The 25,370-nt window shown below is 45.1% G+C and overlaps 1 protein-coding gene across 5 annotated transcripts in view; it reads left to right on the plus strand.

The window, feature by feature from the left end:
* The window catches only part of LOC140212721 (E3 ubiquitin-protein ligase DZIP3-like), a 187,596-nt gene that overhangs the window by 149,326 nt on the left and 12,900 nt on the right, over nt 1–25,370 (plus strand). For all 5 annotated transcript variants that reach the window (XM_072283827.1, XM_072283828.1, XM_072283823.1 and 2 more), the window contains 5 exons: nt 4,657–4,758; nt 12,723–12,860; nt 14,268–14,401; nt 20,099–20,225; nt 24,302–24,379. In XM_072283827.1, coding sequence (XP_072139928.1) covers nt 4,657–4,758; nt 12,723–12,860; nt 14,268–14,401; nt 20,099–20,225; nt 24,302–24,379 — 579 coding nt within the window. The remainder of the gene's footprint in view (nt 1–4,656; nt 4,759–12,722; nt 12,861–14,267; nt 14,402–20,098; nt 20,226–24,301; nt 24,380–25,370) is intronic.

The following is a 25,370-nucleotide window of genomic DNA, read 5'->3' on the forward strand; positions in this document are numbered from 1 at the left end:
GTCCACTCATGAAGTACAAAAGAAATTATATCTATATTCTTTGGAGCTTGAAAGAATGAGCAGTGATCTGATTAAAACAATTCAAGAAGCACAATGCAGTAGGTGTCTTTGCTGATGGGAGAATCTTAAACAAGGGGACAGTGTATACGATAGCAGGGGACAGTCATTTAAAGATTAGCTTTATTTTTCACATGTACATCGAAGCAACAAAACTTACAGCGAAATATGTCATTTGTGTCAATGACGAACACACTCTAAAGATGTGCTGGGGCTGCCCGGAAATGTCACCATAGAACATAGAACATAAAACATAGAACAGTACAGCACAGTACAGGCCCTTTGGCCCACAATGTTGTGCCGACCCTCAAACACTGCCTCTCACATAAGCCCCCACCTTAAATTCCTCCATATACCTGTCCAGTAGTCTCTTAAACTTCACTAGTGTATCTGCCTCCACCACTGACTCAGGCAGTGCATTCCACGCACCAACCACTCTCTGAGTAAAAAACCTTCCTCTAATATCCCCCTTGAACTTCCCACCCCTTACCTTAAAGCCATATCCTCTTGGATTGAGCAGTGGTGCCCTGGGGAAGAGGCGCTGGCTATCCACTCTATCTATTCCTCTTATTATCTTGTATACCTCTATCATGTCTCCTCTCATCCTCCTTCTCTCCAAAGCCCTAGCTCCCTTAATCTCTGATCATAATGCATACTTTCTAAACCAGGCAGCATCCTGGTAAATCTCCTCTGTACCCTTTCCAATGCTTCCACATCCTTCCTATTGTGAGGTGACCAGAACTGGACACAGTACTCCAAGTGTGGCCTAACCAGAGTTTTATAGAGCTGCATCATTACATCACAACTCTTAAACTCTATCCCTCGACTTATGAAAGCTAACACTCTAAGCTTTCTTAACTACCCTATCCATCTGTGAGGCAACTTTCAGGGATCTGTGGACATGTACCCCGAGATCCCTCTGCTCCTCCACACTACCAAGTATCCTGCCATTTACTTTGTACTTTGCCTTGGAGTTTGTCCTTCCAAAGTGTACCACCTCACACTTCTCTGGGTTGAACTCCATCTGCCACTTCTCAGCCCACTTCTGCATCCTATCAATGTCTCTCTGCAATCTTTGACAATCCTCTACACTATCTACAACACCACCAACCTTTGTGTTGCCTGCAAACTTGCCAACCCACCCTTCTACCCCCACATCCAGGTCGTTAATAAAAATCACGAAAAGTAGAGGTCCCAGAACAGATCCTTGTGGGACACCACTAGTCACAATCCTCCAATCTGAATGTACTCTCTCCACCACCACCCTCTGCCTTCTGCAGGCAAGCCAATTCTGAATCCACCTGGCCAAACTTCCCTGGATCCCATGCCTTCTAACTTTCTGAATAAGCCTACCGTGTGGAACCTTGTCAAGTGCCTTACTAAAATCCATATAGATCACATCCACTGCACTACCCTCATCTATATGCCTGGTCACCTCCTCAAAGAACTCTTATCAGGCTATCAGGCTTGTTAGACACGATCTGCCCTTCACAAAGCCATGCTGACTGTCCCTAATAGACCATGATTTTCTAAATGCCTATAGATCCTATCTCTAAGAATCTTTTCCAACAGCTTTCCCACCACAGACGTAAGGCTCACTGGTCTATAATTACCCAGACTATCCCTACTACCTTTTTTGAACAAGGGAACAACATTCGCCTCCCTCCAATCGTCTGGTACCATTCCCGTGGACAACGAGGACATGAAGATCCTAGCCAGAGGCTCAGCAATCTCTTGCCTCGTGGAGCAGCCTGGAGAATATTCCCTCAGGCCCCGGGACTTATCTGTCCTAATGTATTTTAACAACTCCAACACCTCCTCTCCCTTAATATCAACATGCTCCAGAACATCAACCTCACTCATATTGTCCTCACCATCATCAAGTTCCCTCTCATTGGTGAGTACCGAAGAGAAGTACTCACTGAGGACCTCACTCACTTCCACAGCCTCCAGGCACATCTTTCCACCTTTATCTCTAATCAGTCCTACTTTCACTCCTGTCATCCTTTTTTTCTTCACATAATTGAAGAATGCCTTGGGGTTTTCCTTTACCCTACTCACCAAGGCCTTCTCATGCCCCCTTCTTGCTCTTCTCAGCCCCTTCTTAAGCTCCTTTCTTGCTTCCCTATATTCCTCAATAGACCCATCTGATCCTTGCTTCCTAAACCTCATGTATGCTGCCTTCTTCCACCTGACTAGATTTTCCACCTCACTTGTCACCCATGGTTCCTTCACCCTACCATTCTTTATCTTCCTCACTGGGACAAATTTATCCCTTCCATCCCGCAAGAGATCTCTAAACATCGACCACATGTCCATAGTACATTTCCCTGCAAAAACATCATCCCAATTCACACCCGCAAGTTCTAGCCTTATAGCCTCATAATTTGCCTTTCCCCAGTTAAAAATTTTCCTGTCCTCTTTGATTCTATCCTTTTCCATGATAATGCTAAAGGCCAGGGAGCAGTGGTCACTGTCCCCCAGATGCTCACCCACTGAGAGATCTGTGACCTGACCCAGTTCATTACCTAGTACTAGATCTAGTATGGCATTCCCCCTGGTCAGCCTGTCCACATACTGTGACAGGAATCCATCCTGGACACACTTAACAAACTCTGCCCCATCTAAACCATTGGAACTAATCAGGTGCCAATCAATATCAGGGAGGTTAAAGTCACCCATGATAACAACCCTGTTATTTTTGCACCTTTCCAAAATCTGCCTCCCAATCTGCTCCTCTGAATCTCTGCTGCTACCAGGGGGCCTATAGAATACCCCCAATAGAGTAACTGCTCCCTTCCTGTTCCTGACTTCCACCCATATTGACTCAAAAGAGGATCCTGCTACATTACCCACCCTTTCTGTAGCTGTAATAGTATCCCTGACCAGTAATGCCACCCCTCCTCCCCTTTTCCCCCCTCTCTGTCCCTTTTAAAGCACTGAAATCCGGGAATATTGAGAAGCCACTTCTGCCCTGGTGCCAGCCAAGTCTCTGTAATGGCCACTACATCATAATTCCATCTATGTATCCAAGCTCTCAGTTCATCACCATGCTTCTGTCCATCGCCAAAATAGCACACCCACAACTTATATCCCTAACCTGTATGGCTTTGAAATGTGTGAGGAAACAGGAGCACCCAGAGGAAACCCACACGGTCATAGGGAGAACTTAGAAACTCCTTTCAGACAGCAGTGGGAATTGAATCCCGATTAGCACTGTGAAGCGTTATGCTACTTGTTCCATCCAATTATATCTCTATTCTTTGGCATTGAAAGAATGATAGGTGATTCTACTGAAACAATTCAAGAATCACAAGTGAGTAGGTGTCTCTACTATTGGGGGAATCTCAGACAAGGGGTCACAGTTACAGTAGTAGGGGATGATCAGTTAAACTGAGGGTAGTCAATCTTGGGAATCCTTTATCCCACGGTGGTGTAGCGGTCAGCACAACACTATTACAGCTCGAGGCATTGGAATTCCGAGTTCAATCCTGGTGTCCTCGAAAAGAAGCTTGGATGTGTGTGCATGGGTTTCCTTTGGGTTTTCTGGTTTCCTCCCACAGTCCAAAGGCGTACAGTTTAGCAGGTTAATTGGTCATTGAAAATTGTCCTGTGGTTAGGCGAGGGTGAAATCGGGGTTGCTGATCAGTGTGGCCTGAAGGGCTGGAAGGGTCTGTCTCCATGCTGTATCTCTAAATAAATAAATAAATAAAATTAAAATAAATGAAAGGATTGCAGAGACCGGATCACCTGGTACAGAAGAGTAGTTGTGGCATTGGGACAGATCGGCCATGATTATCAGGAGTGGTGAGGCAGACTTGATTAAGGGGCTGAATGGTTTACTGCTGTTCTGATTTTCTTATGTATTAAACCAGAAACTATCTATTTGCACATAATCCAGGCTGTTATACCACAGGCAGATGTTTGAAGATGAATGTTTCCTTCAGTCCACCAACCAGCTGAGTTCTTCAAGCGAGCAGTCAGTCCCAGCAGTTGCCTGCTTTTTATATGCCATGCTCAGTGGCCACTTTATTAGGTGCAGCAGTAGAACCCGGTATGATCTTCTGCTGCTGTAGCCCATTCACTTCAAGTTTTGACAAGTTGTGCATTCGGGGATGCTCTTCTGCACACCACTGTTGTAACATGTGGTTATTTGAGTTACTCTCACCATCCTGTCAGCTTGAACCAGTCTGGCCATTCTCCTCTGACCGCTCTCATTAACAAGGTGTTTCACCCACAGAACTGCTGCTCACTGGATGTCTTTGTATTTTTCACATCATTCTCTGTAAACTCCAGAGACTGTTATGTGTGAACATCCCAGGAGGTCAGCAGTTTCTGAGATACTCAAACCACCCCATCTGGCACCAACAATCATTCCACAGACAAAGTCATTTAGATCACATTTCTTCCCCATTCTGATGTCTGGTCTGAACAACAACTGAACCTCTTGACCATGTCTGCATGCTTTAATGCATTGAGTTGCTCAATTGCATGAATGAGCAGGTGTACCGAATACAGTGGCCACAGAATCGATGCAAGGGATGGCTCTGTCAGTGGTGTGAGTGACAGTTCTTGAAGTTTACTATTTGTATTTTCCAGAGTGCCTTCAGTGAACAGATTGACCTGATACGGAATGGAGCAAAGCTCAGTAACATGCCGCAGGTTCCCGTCCTGCTCCCTCCATCCCAGTCGGAATTCATGGTGAGCACTGAGCACTAAACGCTTGATATCCTTTTGTTGCTGTTAAAGATACAAATGTATCAAAATCTTCATGTACCTTTTCAAACGTTAATGACGTTTTTTTCAGCAAGGAGAGGGATTTTTAATGTAAAGATGGTTTATTAGAAATGCTGAAAAATAACTGCACTGCAATGGTCAGGAAGGCTCTACGACAAGGAGTTAAAATGACCCAAATCGTCACTGGTACCAGACAAACCCTATTGGGGTGGGGCGGGGAGTGAGTGAGTGAGTGTGTGTCCACACCTCTGCACCTCATAATGACACTGACACACTCCTGTCCACAGTCTCTCAACACTCTCTTCATCCCCCTATTCACTGTCAGTTTACATAAGAAACATGGAAAACCTACAGCCCAATACAGACCTTTCAGCCCACAAAGTTGTGCCGAACATGTCCCTACCTTAGAAATTACTAGACTTCCCAATAGCCCTCTATTTTTCTAATCTCCCTGTACCTATCCAAAAGTCTCTTAAAAGACCCTATCGTATCCGCCGCCACCACCATTGCCGGCAGCCCATTCCACGCACTCACCACTCTCTGCATAAAAAACATACCCCTGACATCTCCTCTGTACCTACTTCCAAGCACCTTAAAACTGTGCCCTCTCGTGTTAGCTATTTCAGCCCTGGAAAAAAACCTCTGACTATCCACGCGATCAATGCCTCTCATCATTTTGTACACCTCTATCAGGTCACCTCTCATCCTCCGTCGTTCCAAGGAGAAAAGGCCAGTTCACTCAACCTATTCTCATAAGGCATGCTCCCCAATCCAGGCAACATCCTTGTAAATCTCCTCTGCACCCTTTCTATGGCTTCCACATCCTTCCTGTAGTGAGGCGACCAGAACTGAGCACAGTACTCCTGGGGTCTAACCAGGGTCCTATAAAGCTGCAACATTACCTCTGGACTCCTAATGCACCATATGCCTTCTTAACCACAGCGTCAACCTGCGCAGCTGCTTTGAGCATCCTATGGACTCAAACCCCAAGATCCCTCTGATCCTCCACACTGCCAAGAGTCTTACCATTAATACTATATTCTGCCATCATATTTGACCTACCAAAATGAACCACTTCACACTTACCTGGGTTGAACTCCACCTGCCACTTCTTAGCCCCGTTTTGCATCCTATCAATGTCCCGCTGTAACCTCTGACAGCCCTCCACACTATCCACAACACCTCCAACCTTTGTATCATCAGCAAACTTACAAACTCATCCCTCCACTTCCTCATCCATGTCATTTATAAAAATCACGAAGAGTAAGGGTCCCAGAACAGATCCCTGAAGCACACCACTGGTCACCGACCTCCATGCAGAATATGACCTGTTTACAACCATTCTTTGCCTTCTGTGGGCAAGCCAGTTCTGGATCCACAAAGCAATGTCCCCTTGGATCCCATGCCTCCTTACTTTCTCAATCAGCCTTGCATGGGGTACCTTATCAAGTTCCTTGCTGAAATCCATATACACTACATCTACTGCTCTATCTTCATCAATGTGTTTAGTCACATCCTCGAAAAATTCAATCAGGCTCGTAAGGCATGACCTGCCTTTGACAAAGCCATGCTGACTATTCCTAATCATATTATGCCTCTCCAAATGCCTCTCAGGATCTTCTCCATTAACTTACCAACCACTGAAGTCAGACTCACTGGTCTATAGTTTCCTGGGCCATCTCTACTCTCTTTCTTGAATAAAGGAACAACCGCAACCCTCCAATCCTCCAGAACCTCTCCTGTCCCCATTGATGATGCAAAGATCATCGCCAGAGGCTCAGTAATCCCCTCCCTCGCCTTCCACAGTAGCCGGGGTACACCTCATCTGATCCCGGCGACTTATCCAACTTGATGTTTTCCAAAAGCTCCAGCACATTCTCTTTCTTAATATCTACATGCTCAAGCTTTTCAGTATGCTGCAAGTCATCACTACAATCACCAAGATCCTTTTAAGCATATAACAATTACAGCACGGAAACAGGCCATCTTGGCCCTTCTAGTTCGTGCTGAACTCTTACTCTCACCTAGTCCCACTGACCTGCACTCAGCCCATAACCCTCCATTCCTTTCCTGTCATATATCTATCCAATTTAACTTTAAATGACAACATCGAACCTGCCTCAACCACTTCTACTGGAAGCTCATTCCACACAGCTACCACTCTCTGAGTAAAGAAGTTTCCCCCTCATATTACTTCTAAACTTTTGTCCTCTAATTCTCAACTCATGTCCTCTTGTTTGAATCTTCCCCACTCTCAATGGAAAAAGTCTAACCACGTCAACTCTATCAATCCCCCTCATAATTTTAAACAACTCTATCAAGTCTCCCCTCAACCTTCTATGTACCAAAGAATAAAGACCTAACTTGTTCAACCTTTCTCTGTAACTTAGGAGATGAAACCCAGGCAACATTTTAGTAAACCTCCTCTGTACTCTCTTAATTTTATTGACATCCTTCCTATAATTCGGTGACCAGAACTGTACACAATACTCCAGATCTGGCCTTACCAATGCCTTATACAAATTCAACATTACATCCCAACTTCTATACTCAATGCTCTGATTAATAAAGGCCAGCAAACGAAAAGCTTTCTTCACCGCCCTATCCACATGAGATTCCACCTTCAGGGAACTATGCACCATTATTCCTAGATCCCTGAAAAATTTCTTTTCCATAGTGAATACTGAAGTATTCATTAAGTAGCTCTGCTATCTCCTCCGGTTCCATACGCACTTTCCCACTGTCACACTACTTGATAGGTCCTATTCTCTCATGTCTTATCCTCTTGCTCTTCACATACTTGTAGAATGCCTTGGGGTTTTCCTTAATCCTGTCTGCCAAGGCTTTCTCATGGCCCATTTTGGCTCTCCTAATTTCCTTTTTAAGCTCTTTCCTGTTAGCCTTATAATCTTCTGGATCTCTAACATTACCTAGCTCTTTGAACTTTTTGTAAGCTTTTCTTTTCTTCTTGACGAGATTTATTACAGCCTTCGTACACCATGGTTCCTGTAAAATACCATAACTTCCCTGTCTCATTGGAACGCACCTATGCAGAACTCCACACAAATATCCCCTGAACATTTGCCACATTTCTTCCGTTCTTTTCCCTGAAAACATCTGTTCCCAATTTAAGCTTCTAATTTCCTGTCTGATAGCCTCATAGTTCCCCTTACTCCAATTAAACGCTTTTCTAACTTGTCTGTTCCTGTCTCTCTCCAATGCGATTATTGTAAAGGAGATAGAATGATGATCACTATCTCCAAAATGTTCTCCCACTGTGAGATCTGACACCTGACCAGGTTCATTTCCCAATACCAAATCAAGTACAGTCTCTCCTCTTGCAGGCTTATCTACATATTGTGTCAAGAAACCTTCCTGAACACACCTAACAAACTCCACCCCATCTAAACCACTTGCTCAAGGGAGATACCAATCGATATTTGGGAAATTAAAATCTCCTATCACGACAAGTCTGTTATTATTACACCTTTCCAGGATTTGTTTCCCTATCTGCTCCTCGATATCCCTGTTACTATTGGGCGGCCTATGAAAAACACCCAGTAAAGTTATTGACCCCTTCCTGTTCCTAACCTATACCCACAGAGACGCCGTAGGCAATCCCTCCATGATGTCCACCTTTTCTGCAGCCGTGACACTTATCTCTGATCAACAGTGCCACGCCCCCACCTCTCTTGCCTCCCTTCCTGTCCATTCTGAAACATCTAAAGCCTGGCACTCTGAGTAACCATTCCTGCCCCTAAGCCATCCAAGTCTCTGTAATGGCCACCACATCATAGCTCCAAGTACTGATCTACACTCTAAGCTCATCCGCTTTGTTCACAATACTCCTTGCATTAAAATAGACACATCTCAAACCGTCAGTCTGAGCGCGTCCATTCTCTATCGCCTGCCTATCCTCCCTCACACACTGTCTCCAAGCTTTCTCTATTTGTGAGCCCACCGCCTCTTCCTCCATCCCTTCATTTCGGTTCCCACCCCCCAGCAATTCTAGTTTAAACTCTCCCCAATAGCCTTAGCAAACCTCCTCGCCAGGACATTGGTCCCCCTGGGATTCAAGTGCAACCTGTCCGTTTTGCACAGGTGACACCTGCCCCAAAAGAGGTCCCCATGATCCAGAAATCTGAATCCCTTCCCCCTGCTCCAATCCCTCAGCCACGCATTTATCCTCCACTTCATTCTATTCCTTTTCCTACTGTGGCGTGGCACAGGCAGTAATTCCGAGATTACTACCTTTGTGATCCTGCTTTTCGACTTCCTTCCTAACTCCATAAAGTCTTTTTTCAGGACTTCTTCCCTTTTCCTACCTCGGTCATTGGTACCAATATGTACCACGACTTCTGGCTGTTCCCCTTATCGTGGACGCGATTTGAAACATCCTGGACCCTGGCACCTGGGAGGCAAACTACCATCCGAGTTTCTTTCCTGCGTCCACAGAATCGCCTGTCTGACCACTTAACTATAGAGTCCCCTATCACTACTGCCATCCTCTTCCTTTCCCTACCCTTCTGAGCCACAGGGTCAGACTCTGTGCCAGAGGCACGGCCACTGTTGCTTCCCCCAGGTGGGCTGTCCCCCCACAACAGTACTCAAACAGGAGTACTTATTGTCAAGGGGCACAGCCACTGGGATACTCTCTAGTACCTGACATTCCCCCTTCCCTCTCCGGACTGTGACCCACTTCTCTGTCTCCTGTGGACCACCTGCCTATAGCTCCTTTCTATCAGCTCCTTGCACTCCCTGACCAGGCGAAGGTCATCGAGCTGCATCTCCAGTTCCCTAACGCGGTCCCTCAGGAGCTGCATCTCGACACACCAGGTGCAGATATGGCCTTCCGGGAAGCTGGGAGACTCCAGGACCTCCCACATCTGACACCAAGCACAGAAAACCGGCCTCACACACATACTTCTTCCTATCCGCAATTAACACAGGTAGACCTACTTCGCCTCGTTACCGCCAAAGCCCTATCACTCTGCTACCTCTCACCTTGCTGCCCGCTGGATAAGGCGGTCTTTTTAAACATTTCCCGCTCTACTGCCTGATATCACGCACCTGCGTAGCCTTCCCTCTCTTTACCCCGAGTAGTAAAACCACCTTCACTCGGGATATCCTAAGCCGTTCACCCGCAGCCTTCTTGCTCCGAATCAAAACACTGACACTCCACACCTCACACCGACACTGACACAATCCTCAACACAGGCCCTCACCACCCCCTTCATCCCCCATTCACTGTCACTGTACACTGACACTCCACACCTCATACCCACACTGACACACTCCTCTCCACAGTCCCTCACCATCCCCTTCATCCCCATTCACTGTCACTTTACACTGACACTCCACACCTCATACCCACACTGACACACTCCTCTCCACAGTCCCTCAGCACCCCCTTCATCCCCAATTCTCTGTCACTCCACACCTCATACCCACACTGACACACTCCTCTCCACAGTCCCTCACCACCCCCTTCATCCCCCCATTCACTGTCACTGTCACTCCACACCTCATACCCACACTGACACACTCCCCTCCACAGTCCCTCACCACCCCCTTCATCCCCCATTCACTGTCACTGTACACTGACACTCCACACCTCATACCCACACTGACACACTCCTCTCCACAGTCCCTCACCACCCACTTCATCCCCCATTCACTGTCACTTTACACTGACACTCCACACCTCATACCCACACTGACACACTCCTCTCCACAGTCCCTCACCACCCCCTTCATCCCCCATTCACTGTCACTATACACTCCACACCTCATACCCACACTGACACACTCCTCTCCACAGTCCCTCACCACCCCCTTCATCCCCCATTCACTGTCACTGTCACTCCACACCTCATACCCACACTGACACACTCCTCTCCACAGTCCCTCACCACCCCCTTCATCCCCCCATTCACTGTCACTGTACACTGACACTCCACACCTCATACCCACACTGACACACTCCTCTCCACAGTCCCTCACCACCCCCTTCATCCCCCATTCACTGTCACTGTACACTGTCACTCCACACCTCATACCCACACTGACACACACCTCTCCACAGTCCCTCACCACCCCCTTCATCCCCCATTTACTGTCACTTTACACTGACACTCCACACCTCATACCCACACTGACACACTCCTCTCCACAGTCCCTCACCACCCCCTTCATCCCCCCATTCACTGTCACTTCACACTGACACTCCACACCTCATACCCACACTGACACACACCTCTCCACAGTCCCTCACCACCCCCTTCATCCCCCATTCACTGTCACTTCACACTGACACTCCACACCTCATACCCACACTGACACACTCCTCACCACAGTCCCTCACCATCCCCTTCATCCCCCATTCACTGTCACTTTACACTGACACTCCACACCTCATACCCACACTGACACACTCCTCTCCACAGTCCCTCACCACCCCTTCACCCCCATTCACTGTCACTGTACACTGAAACTCCACACCTCATACCTACACTGACACACTCCTCTTCACAGTCCCTCACCACCCCCTTCATCCCCCATTCACTGTCACTTCACACTGACACTCCACACCTCATACCCACACTGACACACTCCTCTCCACAGTCCCTCACCACCCCCTTCATCCCCCATTCACTGTCACTTCAAACTGACACTCCACACCTCATACCTACACTGACACACTCCTCTCCACAGTCCCTCACCACCCCCTTCTTCCCTCATTCACTGTCACTGTACACTGACACTCCACACCTCATACCCACACTGGCACACTCCTCTCCACAGTCCCTCACCACCTCCTTCATCCCCCATTCACTGTCACTTCACACTGACACTCCACACCTCATACCCACACTGACACACTCCTCTCCACAGTCCCTCACCACCCCCTTCATCCCCATTCACTGACACTTTACACTGACACTCCACACCTCATACCCACACTGACACACTCCTCTCCACAGTCCCTCACCACCCACTTCATCCCCCCCATTCACTGTCACTCCACACCTCATACCCACACTGACACAATCCTCTCCACAGTCCCTCACCACCCCCTTCATCCCCCATTCACTGTCACTTTACACTGACACTCCACACCTCATACCCACACTGACACACTCCCCTCCACAGTCCCTCACCACCCCCTTCATCCCCCATTCACTGTCACTGTACACTGATACTCCACACCTCATACCCACACTGACACACTCCTCTCCACAGTCCCTCACCACCCCCTTCTTCCCTCATTCACTGTCACTTTACACTGACACTCCACACCTCATACCCACACTGACACACTCCTCTCCACAGTCCCTCACCACCCCCTTGTTGAAGCAAATATCTAATCAGCCAATCATGTGGCAGGAAATCAATACAGAAAAGCATGTCGACCTGATCAAGAGTTTCATTTGTTGTTCGAACCAAATGTCAGAATGGGGAAGAAATGTGATCTCAGTGACTTCGACCATGGCATGTCTTTTTGGTGCCAGACAGGGTGGTTTGAGTACCTCAGAAATTGCTGATCTCCTGGGCTTTTCATGTACAACAGTCTCTAAGAGATTACAGAAAATGGTGTGAAAAACATAAAATACTCTCCTTGTTAATGGCTTTGCACCTTCTTAATGAGAGTGCTCAGAGGAAAATAGCCAGACTGGTTCAAGTTGACACGAGGGTGTTAGTAACCCAAATAACCATGTGTTCCAACAGTGTTGTGCAGAAGAGCATCTCTGAATGTACAACGTGTCGAACCTTGAAGTGACTGGGTTACAGCACCAAAGGAGCACATCGGGTTCCACTCCTATATCAAATCAAGTAGCCACTGAGTGTATATATAAGTGCTCCGTACATTATGATTTTGTCAGATGTTTGAATTTTTCTCAAGAATATTTTTAACAACTCTCCTTCAGCTCATTTATATGACAAAACAGAAGGAGCTTTTGGCTTCCAGTAGCTTTCCTGCAAATAACAACAGTCAAGGAGCGTCGTCTCTGTCTGCATTTCCATCGGGAGTGACTCCATTGAACAATCAGCTTGGAATAACACAGGTAGGCTACTCCACTGTGGAAGTTCTCACCCTTCACGAGAAGTCTTTGGAATGCCCAGTGTTCCATTGGGTAAGAGAGATGTGCTTGGCTCTTTGACACAAAACATTTCTCCCCTTCAACCTCCATACCCTGCAGCAGTATTTTGAGGCAGTGAGGTTAGTGTCATGCTATTACAGTTCTCGTGACCCAGGTTCAATTCTGCCATTGCCTGTAAGGAGTTTGTATATTCTCCCTTTGATCACGTGGGTTTCCTCAGAGTGCCCCAGTTTGCTCCCACAATACTTTATACTTTATACAATACATACTGGTTTGTAGGGTAATTGCTCACATGGGTATAATTGGGCACAACGGGTTCATTGAGCTGGACGGGCCTGTTACTGTGTTGCATCTTTAAAAATAATTTAGTCTTGTATTGTACTTGTCAGCTATTTAATTCTTTCACTCTACTAAGTATATTCCTGCTGGCTGCTGGAATTACACGATAGTTACAAGTTTGGTGTAGCCTAGTTTTCCTTGGAATAGTTATGTACAGCACAGAAGAATACTTTCCAGCCTTTTTATCTGTATTGACAATCCCTTTTCTAACTGTGGTCTGTCATGCTCCTCGCTTAGCCCTGTTATATCAATGTCATTGAGCTCTTTATGGTCTGTCAGCCAGTTGCAGTAACTTTCTCCTGGTTAGATTGGGTTTTCCTGCTTTGTAAAGTTTGGCTATTATGCAGTCAAACCCAGTGAGGATTTCCAATAAATACTGTACCTCAACGGTTTCAACACCTGCCTGTGAAGCAGTCTGGACAGGATACGTGGTAGATAAGTCAGAGGGTCAGGTGACAGTGTATGTGCTTTCTCTCCATTGCGGCAACATGCTGTTTATTTGAGTGCTGTTCACCAAAGCCCAGGAATGAAAAAGGTGACAGAAATTGGTGGATACAGCCCAGTCCATTCACAAGTAAACCTCTCCCCACCACTGAGCCCATTTCCAGGGATCGCTGCCACAAGAAACCAGCACCCACCATCCAGGCCATGCTCTCTTCTCATTACTAATATTGGGCAGGAGGTCCAGGAGCCTTGGGTCCCACAACACCAGGTTTAGGAACAGTTATTACTCTGCAAATATCAGGTTCCTGAACCAGTGTGGATAACTTCACTCAGCACAACACTGAATGATTCTACAACCTACAGACTCACTTTCAAGAACTCTTTGCTACTTTCTTTTCAGTATTACTTTTTTGTACAATTTGTATTTTGCACATTGGTTGTTTGTCAGTCTTTGTTTATGTATAGTTTTTCGTAAAATTCTAGTTTCCTTTAAATGCCTGCAAGTAAATGAATCTCAGGGTTGTATATGGTAATGTGTATGTACTTTGGTAATAAATTTGCTTTGAACTTTTGTATAAACTTTTCCAGAGGTCAATGTCACCTGGATTATCATCACAGCCTTCGTCTCTTGGTCCAGCCAATTCCAGCCAAGCAGGAACCACCCAAAATCACCTGGAACGCCTTCTCGAGAAACTGACCGAGTTGTTCCCACAACATAACAGGTAACCATTAGGAAGGTTTAACTTTTGCACAGTACTGTATTTGTCAACCTGGAGTGGAGAGCGAGTTTGTAAATCTGGCAGGAGCAAAGGATGTTGGGAATGGTAAGGGTGAAACACCGTGGGTGGGGTGTGGGACAGGTGGCAGAGAGGGAGTGCCAGGGGCAGGAGGTGGTGGGGGTCCAGGCGCATCCCGCCCTGAGACACCAGGCAAGGATATTTGATTCCAAACCATTGGTTTATTCATCATTGCAGAATGTCTCTCTGGTGCATCCTGCTCCCTCCTCTCTCCTTTCCCCCTTTCCCAACCCTCTCCCTGTCCCCTTCCTACTCTCAGTCCACTACAGAGACCCAAATCAGAATCAGGTTTATTATCACTCACATATGTCATGAAATTAGTTTTATATGTGCAGCAGCAGTACAGTGCAGTGCATAAAATTACTACAGTACTGTGCAAAAGTCTTAAGCACCCTAGCCAGCAGAGGGCCTCAAGAATCTTAGAATTCCTGAAATCAAGAGAGGCACTATGTAAATACAGTTTAAAATACTGCATTTGATGCTTACTGTGTCCCTCGTGGTGCCAACAGGGTGTCAGTTCTAATTCTCCTAGATCTAAGTGCTACCTTCTCCTAGATCACCTTGAGAACTGGGCTGACCTCTTCCGCCATATCCTAAATTCTTTTTGCTCATCTATCTTAGAGAAAATGTTTTTGTCTGTCTTGGAGACCAATATTCTAGGAGATGCAGTGTACCCTTTGGTGTTGTCTTGGCCCCTTATACATGCTCCTCTTAGGAGACATCATTAGAGAGCATAATCTTCATTTCCACAGTTCTAGAGATGACACACAATTGTATATCTTGGTTGAGCCTGGTAATGATAACACTCTATCTTCTCTGACTTCTGGTACGGCTGCAATAAACAAATGGATGAGCAATAACTTCCCAAAACTAAATGAAGATAAAACTGAAATACTTTTGGTTGGTCTCAAAGCCAAAAGAGATAAACTTCTGGATAACCTTGAGAACTTGGCTCCCCTTGTAAAATCAGAAGTAACAAGCTTGGGTGTTATCCTTGATTCAGGATTTGAATTTTAAATCCCACAAAAAGAAAGTGACCAGGGTAGCATTTTGTACATTTCGTGCAAAGGTACATTCGTTTCTGTCATGTCATGATGCTGAAACTAATTCACGCTTTTATATTGAATAGGACCCGGCTGGTGGCGTAGTGGCACCAGCGTCGGACTTTGGGACAAAAGGTCCCAGGTTCGAATCTAGCCGGCCGGCTCCCCTGCACGCTTTCCATCCGTGCTGGGTTACGAGCTGGTGATCTCTTTGGAAACTCACCCAGCAGAAGGCAATGGCAAACCACTGCTGTAACTTGCCTCGCATGCAATTTCCCACTATGTCAGAGAGACGTGGTGGGAAATCGTCCGCTAACCAGAGAAAGTCCGGATGCGACGTACCTTTCCTTTAGATCGAATAGACTACATTACTGCAATGCACTTTTTACTGGCCTTCCAAAGCAATCTATTGACAAACTTTAACTCATTCAGAATGCTGCTGCTAGACTCTTAACTAAAACCAGGATAACAGAACATCTCACTCCTGTACTAGCTACTGTACGTTGGCTTCCTGTATCTTTTAGAATTGATTTTAAAGTTCCCTCACTTGCTTTTAAAGCTCTCAATGGTCTGGGACCAGAGTATATCACAGAATAGTTTTTGTTTTTGAAAACTGCTTAAGCTCTCAGGTCTTCTTTTGCCAGTCTCATAAGTTTAAGCAATCTCCAAAGATAATTGGCAGGAGGGGCAGGACTGGCAGCTTAATGTTCCAGGGTTCTGACGTTTCAGACGTGATAGAGGCAGAGAAATGAAGGTGGGGTTGGAGGGTGCCATTGCTAGTCAGGGAAAATGTTACAGCAGTGCTCAGGCAGGACAGATTAGAGGGCTTGTCTACCAAGGCCATGTGGTGGAGCTGAGAAACAGGAAAGGTATGACCACATTAATGAGGTTGTATTAAAGACCAGCGGTCCCCAACCACCGGGCTGCAAAGCATGCGCTACCGGGCCGTGAGGAAACAATATGATTTGGCGATATGAGTCAGCTGCACCTTTCCTCATTCCCTGTCACGCCTACTGTTGAGCTTGAACATACGCAAGGTCATTACCTGCGCATCATTCATGTCCGCGGGAAGGAGATCAACTCCTCGAGCTTGCAAATGACGGTGGGCTGAAAAAATATGTTTGACATAACATCTCTGCTGGCATTCTGGATCAAAGTCAAAGCTGAATATCCTGAGATAGCAACATTTTCAGTGCTTTTTTGGCTTCCATTTCCAACATATCTCTGCAATGAATGCAACGAAAACTAAATTGCGGAATAGACTGGACATAAGGAACCCCCTTCGAGTATCGCTGTCTCCCATCACCCCTCGATAGGACCGTCTCGTTGCAGGGAAACAAGTATTCAGCCCAGGGCTCCCACTGATTCAGCGATATTTGTGTGTTGCAATGATTTTATATGTTCATATGGGGAAAATATGCGCTGTGTGTTTAATATCCAAAATGTTACTTAAAATGTTATGATGCTATTGACTTATAATTGACTTATATAACCATATAATAATTACAGCATGGAAACAGGCCATCTCTGCCCTTCTAGTCTGTGCCAAACGCTACTCTCACCTAGACCCACTGTTCTGCACTCAGCCCATAACCCTCCATTCCTTTCCTGTCCATATACCTATCCCATTTTTCTTTAAATGATAATATCGAACCTGCCTCTACCACTTCTACTGGAAGTTCGTTCAACACTTACTTCAAGCTCCCCTGTCCTCCCCTGATAATTGACTTATCACTATATTCATGCGAGGAAAATATGCGCTGTGTGTTTAATATTAAATTCGTTAGATAAACCCTTTTAGAAACGAAATTGAGTGTATTAGCCACTTATCACCCATATTCCAGTCGTGATTAACACCCCCCCCCCAAACAGAATCGCCAAAAACAATTTGTAGAAAAAAATCGGCACGTACACGCATGCGCACACAGGTACCCACGCAAGGCGTCATGGTCATGGTAGTCTTTCTCGGGGAAAACACAACATACTTGACTGCTACTCTTGTCCGTTGGCAACCGTTCCCGCCCCCCCCCCCCCCCCCCCCCCCCCCCCGGTTCGGCTGGTCCGCAAGAATATTGTCAATAATAAACTGGTCTGCGTTGCAAAAAAGGTTGGGGACCCCTGTTATTGACCACCCAATAGTCAGCGAGAATTGGAAGAGCAAATCTGCAGAGAGATAGCAGGCAACTGCAGGAAACATAAAGTTGTGATAGTAGGGGATTTTAATTTTCCACATATTGATTGGGACTCCCATACTGTTAAAGGTCTAGACGGGTTAGAATTTGTAAAATGCGTTCAGGAAAGTTTTCTAAATCAATATATAGAGGTACCAACTAGAGAGGATGCAGTATTGGATCTCCTGTTAGGAAACGAGTTAGGACAGGTGACGGAAGTGTGTGTAGGGGAATACTTTGGTTCCAGTGATCATAACACCATTGGTTTCAACTTGATCATGGATAAAGATAGATCTGGTCCTCGGGTTGAGGTTCTAAACTGGAAAAAGGCCAAATTTGAAGAAATGAGAAAGAATCTAAAAAGTCTGGATTGGGACAGGTTGTTCTCTGGCAAGGATGTGATTGGTAAGTGGGAGGCCTTCAAAGGAGAAATTTTGAGAGAGTAGAGTTTGTATGTTTCTGTCAGGATTAAAGGCAAAGTGAATAAGAATAAGGAACCTTGGTTCTCAAGGGATAGTGGAACTCTGATAAAGAAGAAGAGAGAGATGTATGACATGTATAGGAAACAGGAGCAAATAAGGTGCTTGAGGAGTATAAAAAGTGCAAAAAAATACTTAAGAAAGAAATCAGGAGGGCTAAAAGAAGACATGAGGTTGCTTTGGCAGTCAAGGTGAAGGATAATCCAAAGAGCTTCTACAGGTATATTAAGAGCAAAAGGATAGTGAGGGATAAAATTGGTCCTCTTGAAGATCAGAGTGGCCGGCTATGTATGGAACCAAAAGAAATGGGGGAGACCTTAAATGGGTTTTTTGCATCTGTATTTACTAAGGAAACTGGCATGGAATCAATGGAAATAAGGCAAACAAGTAGTGAGGTCATGGAACCTATACAGATTGAAGAGGAGGAGGTGCTTGCTATCTTGAGGCAAATCAGAGTAGATAAATCCCCAGGACCTGACAGGGTGTTCCCTCTGACCTTGAAGGAGACTAGTGTTGAAATTGCAGGGGCCCTGGCAGATATATTTAAAACGTCGCTGTCTACAGATGAGATGTCGGAGGATTGGAGAGTGGCTCATGTTGTTCCATTGTTTAAAAAAGGATCGAAAAGTAATCCGGGAAATTATATGCTGGTAAATTTGACGTTGGTAGTGGGTAAGTTATTGGAGGGAGTACTAAGAGACAGAATCTACAAGCATTTGGATAGACAGGGTCTTATTAGGGAGAGTCAACATGGCTTTGTGCGTGGTAGGTCATGTTTGACCAATCTATTGGAGTTTTTCGAGGAGGTTACCAGGAAAGTGGATGAAGGGAAGGCAGTGGATGTTGTCTACATGGACTTCAGTAAGGCCTTTGACAAGGTCCCGCATGGGAGGTTCAAGTTACTGTGCTCGCTTGTATTGTTTGCAAGATTTGTGTTTTCTTTTTCTCTTTCTCTGCACATTGGGTGTTGGTCTTTTTTTTTTTTAAATTAGGTTCTTCCAGGTTTCTTGCTTTATGGTTGTGACAGATGTCCAGGTTGTATAGTTTATCCATTCTTTGATAATAAATGTACTTTAATCTTGAACTGTGGAACTCAATACCTAAAACTATAAGGGATGCAGACTCAGTTGACTCTTTTAAATGACAACTCAAAGCCTATTTATTTAACCTTACTTTTAACGAACATATTTTGTCTTTTATTTTTGTTTGCAGTTTATCCCATTGTAAAGCACTTTGTCAATATCGTCTGTATGAAAAATACTCCATAAATAAAGTTATTAGTGCTGTTATTATTGTTTATTATAATACACTCCTCAGTCTCCTGCACTCCAATGAATGCAGTCCCAGCCTGCCCAATCTCTCCCTCACTCAGCTCCTGGAAAAAACTTTGTAAATATTTGCACACCTTCCAGTTTAAATTCTTTAAGTTCATATTTTAATATGTCGGCTAAATGTCAGGTAGGTTTTTTTACACAGAGAGTGGTGGGTACGTGAAGTACTTGCCAGGGGTGGTGGTAGACACTAATACATTAGTGATATTCAAGAAACTCTTAGGTAGGCATATGGATGATAGAAAAATGGAGGGTTACATGGGAGAGAAGGCTCAGATTGATCTTGTAGTAGGTTTAGAGGTCAGCACAATATCATTAGCAGAAAGGCCTGTACTGTGCTGTAATATTCTATGTTCTATTCTATCGGTGTTTAATGTTCTATTTCACGACAGCAGGGTCTGGAAATGTGAAGCAGCACACAATACTGGAGGAACTCATCAAGTCACGCTTAGCACCCTGAGTTCCTCCAGCATTTTGTTTGTTGTTCCTCCAGTGATGTCTTGCTAATAGATGCAGAGAGAATCAAACCCCTGTGTTTGGTGATGTCCCCACCCAGCAGTTATTGGTCTGGACTAACTTCCTGCATTGTTTCTGGTAGGGACATGATGATCGTCTTTCTGCGGCAGGTCCGGATGATGAACAATAACTCCTTGTCTGGACTATCCTTTGAACAGATCATCAGTCAGGTATCAGCCCTGATCAAGAACCATCAGCCACACCTTGGGGTGAGTGTAAAGTTCTTTTTTCAGTCCTGTTACTGCTTCATTATCTTTCAAATAATTGAATGTGTCTATGTTTATTCTGAAGGGACTTGGAAGTCCTTGTGCAGGATTCCCTAAAGGTTAATTTGCAGGTTGAGTATGTGGTCAGGAAGGCAACTGTAATGTTACCATTCATTTTGAGAGGACTAGAATATAAAAATAAGGATGCAATTTTGAGGTTTTGTAAGGCAGTGGTCAAAGTTAATATCAAAGTATATATACCATATACAACCTTAAGATAAGTCTTCTTGCAGGCAGCCACAAAACAAAGAAACAATAGAATTCATGGAAAAACCCCACACCCCAAAGACAATCATACACTCAATGTGCAAAAAAAGAAAGAACAAATGTGCAAACAATCAAAGAGCAAACAAATAATCCACAGAACATGAACCGCAGAGTCCCCGAAAGTAAGTCCACTGCCATGGAGACAGGTCAGTGTTGCAGCTGGTCCAGAAGCTGCAGAGATGGGTTCAGCACTGAGGCCCTGGACTGGTACTTGCTGGAGTTTAGAGGAATGAGGAGGATCTCATTGAAGGCCAAGTTAGAGTGGATGTGGAGAGGATGTTTCCTATAGTGGAGAAGCCTAAGACCTGAGGGCACAGCCTCCGAATAGAAGAATGTTCTTTTAGAACAGAGATGAGCAGAAATTTATTTAGCCAGGGGGTGGTGAATAAATCTAAGATAGTGAGCAGTAAAGATGTCAGGAAAGACAGGCAGGGCATGAGGCAAATTTGCAGCCATTGGGATGAGTCGCAGTGCAATCAAAGTAAAAAGTACCAAATACTGGTCTTAAGGTGTTATACTTAAATGTACGCAGCATAAGGAATAAGGTGGATGATCTTGTCGTACAGCTACAGATTAGCAGGTATGATATTGTGGCCATCACTGAGACGTGGCTAAAGGATGCATGTCTCTGGGAGCTGAACGTCCAAGGATACACGGTGTATCGGAAGGATAGGAAGGTAGGCAGAGGGGGAGGCGTGGCTTTATTGGTAAGAAATGATATTAAATCATTAGAAGGAGGTGATATAGGATCAGAAGGTACAGAACCTTTATGGGTTGAGCTAAGGAATAGCAGGGGTAAAATGACCCTGATGGCAGTTATATACAGGCATCCAAACAGCTGCAGTGATGGTGGACTACAAATTACAACAGGAAATAGAAAAGGCTTGTCAGAAAGGCAGTATTATGATAATTGGGGGATTTTAACATGCGAGTGGATTGGGAAAATCAGGTCGGCACTGGATCTTGAGAGAATTTGTAGAATGTTTGCGAAATGGCTTTTTAGAGCCATTTGTTGTTGAGACCACTAGGGGATGGGCTGTACTGGATTGGGTATTGTGTAATGAACCGGAGGTGATTAGAGAGATTGAGGTGAAGGAACCCTTAGGAGGCAGTGACCATAACATGATTGAGTTCACTGTGAAATTAGAAAAAGAGAAGCTGAAATCCGATGTGTCAGTATTTCAGTGGAGTAAAGGAAATTATAGTGGCATGAGAGAGGAACTGGCCAAAGTTGACTGGAAAGGGACATTGGTAGGAAGGACGGCAGAGCAGCAGTGGCTGGAGTTTATGCGAGAAGTGAGGAAGGTGCAAGACAGGTATATTCCAAAAATGAAGAAATTTTTGAATGGAAAAAGGATGCAACCGTGGCTGACAAGAGAAGTCAAAGCCAAAGTTAAAGCAAAGGAGAGGGCATACAAGGAAGCAGAAATTAGTGGGATGACAGAGGATTGGGAAGTTTTTAAAAGCTTACAAAAGGAAACTAAGGAGGTCATTAAGAGGGAAAAGATGAACTATGAAAGGAAACAGCAAATAATATCAAAGAGGATACTAAAAGCTTTTTCAAGTATATAAAGAGTAAAAGACAGGTGAGAGTAGATATAGGACCGGTAGAAAATGATGCTGGAGAAATTGTAATGGGAGATAAGGAGATGGTGGAGGAACTGAACGAGTATTTTGCATCAGTCTTCACTGAGGAAGACATCAGCAGTATACTGGACACTCAAGGGTGGCTGGGAAGAGAAGTGTGTGCAGTCACAATTACGACAGAGAAAGTACTCAGGGAGCTGAATAGGCTAAAGGTCGATAAATCTCCTGGACCAGATGGAATGCACCCTCGTGTTCTGAAGGAAGTAGCTGTGGAGATTGCGGAGGCATTAGTGATGAACTTTCAAAAGTCGATAGATTCTGGCATGGTTCCGGAAGACTGGAAGATTGCAAATGTCACTCTGCTATTTAAGAAGGGGGAGAGGAAGCAAAAAGGAAATTATAGACCTGTTAGCTTGACATCGGTGGTTGGGAAGTTGTTGGAGTCGATTGTCAAGGATGAGGTTACGGAGTACCTGGAGGCATATGACAAGATAGGCAGAACTCAGCATGGATTCCTTAAAGGAAAATCCTGCCTGACAAACCTATTACAATTTTTTTGAGGAAATTACCAGTAGGCTAGACAAGGGAGATGCAGTGGATGTTGTATATTTGGATTTTCAGAAGGCCTTTGACAAGGTGCCACACATGAGGCTGCTTAACAATATAAGAGCCCATGGAATTACAGGAAAGTCACATACGTGGATAGAGCGTTGGCTGATTGGCAGGAAACAGAGAGTGGGAATAAAGGGATCCTATTCTGGTTGGCTGCCGGTTACCAGTGGTGTTTCACAGGGGTCCGTGTTGGGGCCGCTTCTTTTTACGTTGTACATCAACGATTTGGATTATGGAATAGCTGGCTTTGTGGCTAAGTTTGCTGACGATATGAAGATAGGTGGAGGGGCCGGTAGTGCTGAGGAAACAGAGAGTCTGCAGAGAGACTTGGGTGGATTGGGAGAATGGGTAAAGAAGTGGCAAATGAAATATAATGTTGGAAAGTGTATGGTTATGCACTTTGGCAGAAGAAATAAACGGGCAGACTATTATTTAAATGGGGAGGGAATTCAAAGTTCTGAGATGCAACGGGACTTGGGAGTCCTCGTGCAGGATACCCTTAAGGTTAACCTCCAGGTTGAGTCGGTGGTGAAGAAGGCGAATGCAATGTTGGCATTAATTTCTAGAGGAATAGAGTATAGGAGAAAGGATGTGATGTTGAGGCTCTATAAGGCGCTGGTAAGACCTCACTTGGAGTACTGTGGGCAGTTTTGGGCTCCTTATTTAAGAAAGGATGTGCTGATGTTGGAGAGGGTACAGAGAAGATTCACTAGAATGATTCCGGGAATGAGAGGGTTAACATATGGGAAACGTTTGTCCGCTCTTGGACTGTATTCCTTGGAGTTTAGAAGAATGAGGGGAGACCTCATAGAAACATTTCGAATGTTGAAAGGCATGGACAGAGTGGATGTTGAAAGGCATGGACAGAGTGGATGTGGCAAAGTTGTTTCCCATGATGGGGGAGTCTAGTACGAGAGGGCATGACTTAAGGATTGAAGGGCACCCATTCAGAACAGAGATGCAAAGAAATTTTTTTAGCCAGAGGGTGGTGAATCTATGGAATTTTTTGCCAAGGGCGGCAGTGGAGGCCAAGTCATTGGGTGTATTTAAGGCAGAGATTGATAGGTATCTGATTAGCCAGGGCATCAAAGGTTATGGTGAGAAGGCGGGGGAGTGGGACTAAATGGGAGAATGGATCAGCTCATGATAAAATGGTAGAGCAGACTTGATGGGCTGAATGGCCAACTCCTGCTCCTTTGTCTTATGGTGAATCTGTGGAATTCATTGCCACAGATGGCTGTGGAGGCTAAGTCATTGGGTGTATTTAAAGCGGACATTTATAGGTTCTTGATTAGTCGGTGTCAAAGGATACAGGGAGAAGGCAGAAGAATGGGGTTGAGAGGGAAAATAAATCAGCCATGGTGGAATGGCAGAGCAGGCTTGATGGGCCTAATGGCAAAATTTGCTGTGAATGGTTTTCACCTTGATTGATACTAGAGAGAATTAAGAGTGAATTGACATGCTGACAAGATCTGCGTGTTATGATTAGTTTCTTCATTATCTTGTCATTAGATTTCAGTTAATAGTTTTGAATTCCTTGTTTTTCCTCACAGAATGTAAATCTGGACTTTGCAAGCCTGCCCGCTGATCCGACAATGGCTGCTTGGAGGAACGTCTCAAAAGATCCCCAGGTCAGCCAGCTCAGACTTATGACTGGTATTTCATATCAGAGTGGAATTGGCACTGAACCTGGGCATCAGGGTGGAGTTGGCACTGAACCTGGGCATCAGGTATGCTACATATGCCCAGAGCAAGAATGGCAATGGAGTAATAGGATTAAACATTTTACTGAGTCATGTTAGCCACGGTATACACGGGGCAACTTATCTTGTGAGCAATGGAGCGGGTCTGCCGAGGTGAAAGCATGCATACTCAAAAGCCTGCACAAAAAGAGAGGGGCAAAATCGATGTATTGTGTGATCAACTGACTGCACTTGCCACATTCTCACAATTGATCTGATACATTTCAAGGTATCCTTGGGCTGTTGTCACTTGATTCCTCTCTGTAACCCAACTGAAGTTCAAAGTAAATTTATTATCAAAGTACATATATATCACCATATACAACTCTGAGATTCATTTTCTTGCAGGCATACTCAGTAAATACACAAAACACAATAGGATCAATGAAAGATTGCACACAACAGGACGGACAAACAACCAACACAAAATGCTGGAGGAACTCAGCAGGCCAGGCAGCATCTGTGGAAAAGAGTAAACAGTCGACATTTTGGGCTGAGACACTTCATCAGGACTGGAAACGAAGGGGAGAAGTCAGAAATAGAACTTCCGACTCAGACTTTTTCCCTTTCTTTCCAGTTCTGATGAAGGGTCTTGCCCCGAAACGTAAACTGCTTACTCTTTTCCATAAATGCTAAACACAAAATAATCTGCAGATGCTGGGGTCAAAGCAACACTCACAATGCTGGAGGAACTCAGCAGGTCGGGCAGCATCTGTGGAAAAGATCAGTCGACGTTTCGGGCCGGAACCTGGAAACGTCAACCGATCTTTTCCACGGATGCTGCCCGACCTGCTGAGTTCCTCCAGCGTTGTGAGTGTTGCTTCCATAAATGCTGCCTGGCCAGCTGATTTAGAACATAGAAGAGTATAGCACAGGAACA

Source organism: Mobula birostris, chromosome 20, assembly GCF_030028105.1.
Source record: "Mobula birostris isolate sMobBir1 chromosome 20, sMobBir1.hap1, whole genome shotgun sequence".
Lineage (NCBI taxonomy): Eukaryota > Metazoa > Chordata > Chondrichthyes > Myliobatiformes > Myliobatidae > Mobula > Mobula birostris.